The sequence below is a fragment of the Oncorhynchus masou genome, chromosome 32, assembly GCF_036934945.1.
Source record: "Oncorhynchus masou masou isolate Uvic2021 chromosome 32, UVic_Omas_1.1, whole genome shotgun sequence".
Lineage (NCBI taxonomy): Eukaryota > Metazoa > Chordata > Actinopteri > Salmoniformes > Salmonidae > Oncorhynchus > Oncorhynchus masou.
Window position 1 is genome coordinate 46,045,009 of NC_088243.1, and position 9,408 is coordinate 46,054,416.

General features: G+C 42.2%; 1 protein-coding gene across 1 annotated transcript; it reads right to left on the reverse strand.

Moving 5' to 3' along the window:
- Positions 1–1,607: 1,607 nt before the first annotated feature.
- Positions 1,608–2,804, reverse strand: LOC135527005 (suppressor of cytokine signaling 4-like). Its single transcript, XM_064955675.1, has one exon. It carries the CDS (start codon positions 2,802–2,804, stop codon positions 1,608–1,610), a length of 1,197 nt encoding a protein of 398 aa, XP_064811747.1.
- Between the last annotated feature and the right edge of the window lie 6,604 nt (positions 2,805–9,408).

Below are 9,408 nucleotides of genomic sequence, written 5' to 3' on the forward strand. Positions count from 1 at the left end.
CCACATTTAGGCCATGAAACTACTTTTATAAACAGTCCTCACATATTGCATTATATGTGTAAATGTACATAATAAAATACACTAAAGTGTTTCTGTGTGTTATCATACTCCACATCTACAGCAGTCACTGTGAGGAGGCAAGAATTATTGTATCGGGAAGTTAGGCTACATTATCTAGAAGAGATCGCTTTCAAACCAGATACGCAGTTCCTCATAGCATTTACAATACTTACGACTACAATCATTCACTGTAACATGCAATCAAATCCTAAAATATCAAATTTACAGAGGTATTCACACCCTGAGTCAATACATGTTTGAATCACCATTGGCAGCTATTAAAGCTGTAAGTCTTTCTGGGTACGTCTCTAAGAGCTTTGTACACCTGGATTGTAGAATACTTTTATTTTATCTTTAACATTCGTCAAGCTCTGTCAAAGTGGTTGTTGTTCATTGTTAGACAGCCATTTTCAAGTCTTGCCATAGATTTTCAAGACGATTTAAGCCAAAACTGTAACTAGGCCACATAGGAACATTCAATGTCATCTTGGTAAGAAAATCCCTACTCCTTGCCGATAACACGATTTAACCATGACCATGCTTGAAAATATGAAGAGTGGTACTCAGTGATGTGTTGTGTTGGGTTTTCCCCAAACATAACACTTTTTATTCAGGACATAAAGTTAATTGCTTTACCACATTTTGTGCAGTTTTACTTTAGTGCCTTGTTGCAAACAGGATGCATGTTTTGGAACATTTTTATTCTTTACAGGCTTCCTACATTTCACTCTGTCATTTAGGTTAGTATTGTGGAGTAACTACAATATTGTTGATCCATCCTCAGTTTTCTCCTATCACAGCCATTAAACTCTGTAACTGTTTTAAAGTCACTATTGGCCACATGGTGAAATACCTGAGCGGTTTCCTTCCTCTCCGGTAACTAGGTTAGGAAGGATGCCTGTATCTTCGTAGTGACTGGATGTATTGATACACCATCCAAAGTTTAATTAAGAATTTCTTACTGCTCAAAGGGATATTCAATGTCTGCTTTTTTTTACCCATCTACCAATAGGTGCCCTTCTTTGCAAGGCATTGGAAAATCTCCCTGGTCTTTGTGGTTGAATTTGTGTTTGAAATGTACTGCTCGACTGAGGGACCTTAAAGATAATTGTACTGTATGTGTGGGGTACAGAGATGAGGTAGTCATTCAAAAATCATGTTAAACACTATTACCACACACAGTGAGTCCATGGAACTTATTATGTGAGTTGTTAAGCAAATTGTTTCTCCTGAACTTATTTAGGCTTGCCAGGGGTTGAATACTTATTGACTCAAGACATTTCAGCTTTTCATTTTTAATTCATTTGTAAACATTTCTAAAAACATAATTCCACTTTGACATTACTTGATATTGTGTGTAGGCCAGTGACACAAAATCTCAATTTTAGCACAACAAAAGTGTAAAAAGTCTATGGGTGTGAATACTTTCTGAAGGCACTGTAGCGGTCAGGGTCTTCACAAGTCTCTAAAAACCAATGAAACATGGTCAATATTGAAGAGTAGTAACCCATGGGACTATAATTATGAAGTCAGAAATTGTCATTGTTTTACACTGCACAAGCCCCATTGCACTTGTAGTGGTACTGCCTAAGATAGTCCCTGAGCTGATGAGGCAGTGGAAGGATCTTGATGCCCTGGTACGTAGTGCAGCTACAGATCACTGCGCGACACAGGTGCTGCAGGGTGAATGGGAAGGTCCGGGCCAGAGGGCGGGACAGGAGGGGCTCGAAGAAGAGGCATGTGGCTGGGTCGCTGTAGTGCCGGAGCAGGCCCGTCACGCTCGGGTCCCGGTACATGCACGGATCACGGCCATCGAAGCTGAAGCGCTTGCCGTTCTGCTCGATACGCGCATGGAGGGAGCGGCTATAGCGACGGAAGCTGACGGAGAAGAGGAACTTGTCCTGGGCCGAGTCACGGAGGAGGAAGGTGCCCTCGGGCTGGCCTTCCAGGAGCTCCTCTGCCTGGAAGCGGTCCAGAACGCCCCAGTAACATGGGCTGTTGTTGATCTGCAGTAGGTCAGGGACGAGGATGTAATCTGTATGGCTGCCACCATAGGCTGCTCTGCCATGAGGATGGGAGAGGTCCCAGTCCTCAAGGCTCAGGGGCCTACTCAAGCAGATGCCCTCCCATGAAAGAGGTGTCGAAGGCGGGGATGTGGAAGTGGACAGGACTGGTTCTTTGCCAGCAGCCTGTGCAGCCTTGGCGGCTTGGGCAACCTCTAGGCCTACAATGGCGCTGGGGTGGGTGGCATGCTTCTTGATGAGGTGCCAGCAGTGGGCCAGCTCTGACTTGGACGAGAAGGGGCACTTGTCATGCATGAGCTCCGTGACATGGATCGGACGCTTGGACCAGAGGAGCACAGAAAAGGCCCCCTGGTAGGCTCCCGTTGGGCAGCCGTGGTGGTGGTGGCGATGGTCAGTGCGGAGAGGGAAACACTGACCCACTGCATCCTGGAACTTCTGCCGGAGAGAGCGCCTAGAAAGGACTTTCCGACCGTGGACATCTATGTCGACTTCCCCCATTACGGTACAGCTACACTTCCTCTCTCTCCGTCTCCGCGGACATGAGGTGGAACGCGCTCCTTGCTCCTCCATCGGCCCTACCCCCTCCGGACCCCGAAGGCCCGGATCGTTTCGAGAACTCCGGGAGCGTTTCTTGCAGCTCCACACGTAGCCATCGGCACTCCAGCTGCGGATGCCGCATTTGGGACAGATGTCCGAACTTCGGGATTTCTTCTCAGACATGGCCTTCCCTCTTCTTCATACAGCTCTGTGCTACATTAATAGACAGAGAACCAAGTCAATATGTGGATAAAGTAACATTCACTGATGAAACAATGGGATGGTTATCAACAAAAGCTTTGAAATCCAATTTCAAACAGTACAGGTAGAAAGTTTATTATGTTAGATTAGATATTCCTCTAAAGTTTAGAGAGGATCTCATGTCAAATGTTTTTGAGGTGTTGTGGTTGCAGGTGCACCTGCCTCATCTAAAGCCTCTTCTTTTGGAGTGCTGCTATAGGCCACCAAGTGCTAACAAGTGTGCAATGCTTGATAAGGTGTCTGATGGTAACAGAAAGGTCTATTTTCTGGGTGACCTGAAGATTGACTGGTTAACAACTAGCTTTCCTCTCAAGAGGTTGCTTCTAACTGTGACTAATGCCTGTAATATCACCCAGGCTATCACGCAACCTACTAGAGTGCATACCAATAGTGTTCTATCTGTGACATCCACTTGTACTGATCAAATATTCACAAATGCTGCAGAGCTTTGCTCCAATTGTTGACAAACATACACCTGTTAAGAAACGAACTGTAAGTGAACGGGGACTTTAATGCAGGCAAACCTAAATTAATTTTACCTAATTTCTACCAGCATGTCACATGTGCAATCAGAGGAAAATAATCTCTAGACCATCTTTACTCTACACACAGAGACGCGTACAAAGCTCTCCCTCGCCCTCCATTTGGAAAATCTGACCATAATTCCATCCTCCTGATTCCTGCTTAAAAGCAAAAACTAAAGCAGGAAGTACCAGTGACTCGCTCAATGCGGAAGTGGTCAGATGATGGGGATGCTACGCTACAAGACTGTTCTAATAGCACAGGCTGGAATATGTTCTGGGATTCATCCAATGGCATTGAGGAGTATACCACCTCAGTCACCGGCTTCATCAATAAGTGCATTGACGACGACGTTCCCACATTGACCGTACGTACGTATACCAACCAAAAGCCATGGGTTACAGGCAACATCCGCAAGGTTAGAGTTGCCGCTTTCAAGGAGCAGGACACTAATCTGGACGCTTATAAGAAATCCTGCTATGCCCTCAGACTAACCAACAAACAGGCAGAGCGTCAATACAGTACGAAGATTGAATCCTACGGCACCGGCTCCAACGCTCGTCGGATGTGTCAGGGCTTGCAAAGTTATTAGGGACTACAAAGGGAAGCACAGCCGAGAGCTGCCCATTGACACAAGCCTACCAGGCAAGTTACAGTTGAAGTCGGAAGTTTACATACACTTCGGTTGGAGTCATTTAAACTCGTTTTTCAACCACTCCACAAATTTCTTGTTAACAAACTATAGTTTTGGCAAGTAATTTAGGACATCTACTTTGTGCATGTTACAAGTAATTTTTCCAACAATTGTTTACACACAGATATTTCACACAATTCACTGTATCACAATTCCAGTATGTATTTGGCAAAGGTGTATGTAAACTTCCAACTTGAACTGTAAATTACAATTACAATTTTCAACCTCTCCCTGTCTGAGTTTGTCATACCAACATTTTTAAAACAGACCACCATAGTCCCTGTGCCCAAGAAAGTGAAGGTAACCGGCCTAAATGACTACCGCCCCGTAGCTACCGTCAGCAGCCATGAAAGTCTGGTCATGGCTCACATCAACACCATCATCCCGGAAACCCACTCCAATTTGCATAAAGACCCAACAGATGATGCAATCTCAATTACACTCCACACTGCCCTTTCCCACCTGGACAAAAGGAACACTTACAGTTGAAGTCGGACGTTTACGTACACCTTAGCCAAATACATTTTTCACAATTCCTGACATTTAATCCTTGTAAAAAATCCCTGTCTTGGGTCAGTTAGGATCACCACTTTATTTTAAGAATGTGAAATGTCAGAATAATAGTAGAGAGAATTACTTATTTCAGCTTGTATTTCTTTCATCACACTCCCAGTGGTTCAGAAGTTCCCAGTAGGTCAGAATACACGCAATTAGTATTTGGTAGCATTGCCTTATAATTGTTTAACTTGCGTCAAACGTTTCAGGTAGCCTTCCACAAGCTTCCCACAATAAACTGGGTGAATTTTGGCCCATTGCTCCTGACAGAGCTGGTGTAACTTAGTCAGGTTTGTAGGCCTCCTTGCTCACACACGTTTTTTCAGTTCTGCCCACAAATTCTCTATAGGGTTGAGGTCAAGGCTTTGTGATGGCCACTCCAATACCTTGACTTTGTTGTCCTTAAGCCATTTTGCCACAACTTTGGAAGTATTCTTGGGGTCATTGTCCATTTTCGCACTTTTCACACCAAAGTACGTTCTCCTTCCTGAGCGGTGTGACGGCTGTGTGGACCCATGGTGTTTATACTTGCGTACTATTGTTTGTACAGATGAACGTGGTACCTTCAAGTGTTTGGAAATTGCTCCCAAGGATAAACCAGACTTGTGGCGGTATTACAATTTTTTTTCTGAGGTCTTGGCTGATTTCTTTTGATTTTCCCATGATGTCAAGCAAAGAGGCACTGAGTTTGATGTTAGGCCTTGAAATACATCCAGAGGTACACCGCCAATTGACTCAAAAGATGTCAATTAGCCTATCAGAAGCTTCTAAAGCCATGACATTTTCTGGAAATGTCCAAGCTGTTTAAAGGCACAGTCAACTTAGTGTATGTAAACATCTGACCCACTGGAATTGTGATACAGTGAATTATAAGTGAAATAATCTGTCTGTAAACAATTGTTGGAAAAATTACTTGTGTTATGCACAAAGTAGATGTCCTAACCGACTTGCCAAAACTATAGTTTGTTAACAAGAAATTTCTTTAGTGGTTGAAAAATTAGTTTTAATGATTCCAACCTAAGTGTATGTAAAATTCCGACTTCAACTGTATATGAGAATACTGTTAATTGACTACAGCTCAACTCTCAACATCACAGTGCCCTCAAAGCTCATCACTAAGCTAAGGACCCTGGGACTAAACACTTCCTTCTGCAACTGGATCCTGAACTTTCTGATGGGTAGGACCCAGGTGGTAAGAGTAGGCAACAACAAATCTGCCTCGCTGATCCTCAACACGGGGCCCCTCAGGGGTGTGTGCTTAGTCCCCTCCTGGGGGGACTACAGGATTATTTATTTACACAGGATTATTTACAATGACCCCCCCCCCATCTATGCATAGTCACCTTACCCCTACCTACCTGTACAAATTTGTTCAACATACACCGAAGTAGCTAGCAAGTGTACTAGTTAGCTACAGTAGTTGCCGTGATAACCAAACAAACAGACTTGGTAGTTTAGCTAACCAAACCATCAGTCCTAGTTTCCCGTTATGAAAATTCAACAACGCCAATAATGTTTTCAATTCGACTTTTGCTTTCAAAAGCAGCTGAGACATGGAACATGAACTATAGCCATTGAATTCTACCGTGCAAATATAGTGCACACTCTAGAATGCCCTTCAAGCCAATCAGAAACAAGTATTCAACAATTCCATGGTATAATGAGAATGTTAGCAGACTGAATTGCCACCCCTATTTGCTATATATTTAACCAAAGTCTAAAGGAGTGAGTGTCCACAGGCGTGGAAGGAAGCTAAAGTAATTCCACTGCCTAAAAATAGTAAAGCATCCTTTTGCTGGCTCTAACAGCCACCCAATCAGTTTGCTGCCTGTTCTTAGTAAACTGATGGAGAGGATTGTGTTTGACCAAATACATAGAACAGAGAACAAATTAACTCCTGACTTTCAGCATGCATACATAAAATGTCACTCAACTTGTACGTCACTGACTTAGATGACTGATGATTGGTTAAAAGAAATGGAGAATAAGATTATCGTTGGAGCTGGACAAATATGTTTGTCCGCTGGCAATTTGTAAGTCGCTCTGGATAAGAGCGTCTGCTAAATGACTTAAATGTAAATGTAAATGGCTATATTGGTCCCTGATACAGGACTATTAAAGGCCCGGTGCACTACATTTGATTTAAAAAATATATTTTTTAAATTATTATTCCGATTTTTAAGGGGGTGCTGCAGCACCTTCAGCATCCCTACATCTTGTGGCTATGGACACAAGCTAGCAGGCACATTGAGCAGCCAGGCCACAATGAGTTTATCAAGTCACTGACAAGTGGCAACATGTATTGCTTTGGTGCTGTTTTGTTTTTTACAACTTTCTCACTATCTGTTACCAGAGTGTGTGTCTGTCTAGCAGTGTTTTATAGTAAATCATATTACAAAACAGGTCGCTTGGGTTGCAGTTCGGATACAAGTATGCTCTGATCTTCTCAATTCTAATGTTACCCGAAAGAGTGGTGGATTGAGTAATACACTATCAAACACATCAGCAAGTGGCCACTCCACTTGTAATGTGTTGTATTGTGTAAACAAGTCTGAGGCTCTGTGTAATGGGAAGGTCTGGAGGTTCTGACTGCTATTGGATAGAGCGGGTGCAGCTGATAGAGGGCAATCAGTGCAGCTCGTGTTACTGGGCACTTGGCAAGTTGGCATGATCTTAATCTATACACAACCCTCCAGTAAATCATGACTAACTCAAATAGAAGACTCAGTGTTAGCTAAGACTGACTTTATGACCAAAATTATCCTATTTATGCATTGTAGTAAATGTTGATACTGGAATGAATGTTTCTGGCACATATGGCATGGGCTCCTGAGTTGCACAGCCGTCTAAGGCACTGCATCTCAGTGCTAGAAGTGTCACTACAGACACCTTGGTTTGAATCCAGACTGTATCACAACTGGCTGTGATCGGGAATCCCATAGGGAATCCCACAATTGGCCCAGTTTCGTCCGGGTTTAGGTGGTGTAGGCTGTCATTGTAAATAAGAATTTGTTCTTAATTAACTGACTTGCCTAGTTAAATAAAGGTTCAAATATCAATGCCACATAGGCTGTTTAAAACCAGATAAGTTGGTTCTAAGGGGCAGTTGACCTTTAAACACATTACACTTGAAAGTCTACTTAATTGTAATTTAGTATTTTAATTACAAATACACTTGGCGTTGTAATTAAATTGAAACATAGATTAAATTTTTTTTAAACTCTGCTTTGTGAGTGATCAATTACACTATAAGTATAGTTTCAGTGCCAATAATGTGTTTCAAAGTAGTTTCTGAATTCCTATTAGCTATGATCCCGTTAGCTTGTACAGTGATTTTTTGACTACTACGGTTAGTTTTCACTGTCTTTTGCCAATTAAAACAGCTGAAAGTAAGAAAATGTTTTTGTTGCAAAAACCTAGTGTCGAATAAAAATGAAGTAGTGAAGTGTTTCCATTATCCATTTAGGCAAATTGCACATTAATAAATTGGCGAAGCCAGTATCCCCTCCCACCTATCTGTTTCATGTCTCATGTAGCCCACAAAAGCCAGCATGGATAGAATGCAAAAATTGACAAATATTTGCCATTATCTAATAATTCTCATGTGCCAACGTATCGCCACGGTCCGTGCCATGGTGAGACTTGCACTCATGTAGATCTAATATTCTAAGTATACTTCCTTAAAAGTGTGTACAATTTTTTTTGCATTACCCAGCATCCTTTTCTGCAGATTAAGTTTTGACTTATAATATGATCAAATACAGTACAGTATTAAGATAGGCTAAAACTGCTTCTCCAATAGAAATCCTCGATCACACTTGTAGGCGATGTCATCAAATATTTTATAAATATTTTTATAACTAAACCAAGATAGACCACAGCCTGTCGTTTCCAATGGGAACAAATGAGTCATAGTTGCCATTTCCAAGCATGGAGATGGGCATTTCCACGCATGAGCAAGCGAGATCATATTGACCCGTTCAAGCATGCATATTTCCGTTGGGGAATGCCTTCTCTGTGGAGTAAGTGTGCGTGTGCAATAAATTAATTAGCCTTTGCACTCTGTCTAAACAACGTGATTTAATTTGTTTTTGTTGCAAAGGGCAAAGTCTATAAAACTTAGTCCATTTTGTTCATAACATATGATAGTTTTGGGAACAGAAAACTGTATTGTGGGCTTCCTCCCACTACCATATTTGGGAGTGAGTGGAAACGCCAAGCGGATGCTTCACATTTATACATCCGGTGAAATATCTGTCTCATTATTCTATCTGTGATGTCATGGCAACGGCTAGCTAAAGTCGTACATAGAAATACATCGTCGGGTCTAACACGGAACCCAAACCGGCTGCGCGCGTGCTCCATCGTGCACACATTTATTTTGTCCCCCTACACCAAACGCGATCACGACATGCAGTTTAAAATATCAAAACAAACTCTGAACCAATTACATTAATTTGGGGACAGGTCGAAAAGCATTAAACATGTATGGCAATGTAGCTAGTTAGCTTGCACTTGCTAGCTCATTTGTCCTATTTAGCTAGCTTGCTGTTGCTAGCTAATTTGACCTGGGATATAAACATTGAGTTGTTATTTTACCTGAAATGCACAAGCTCCTCTACTCTGCCAATTAATCCACACATAAAACAGACAACCGAATCGTTTCTAGTCATCTCTCCTCCTTCCAGGCTTTTTCATCTTTGAATTTATATGGTGATTGCCATCTAAACTTTCATAGTATTACCAAGACAGCAG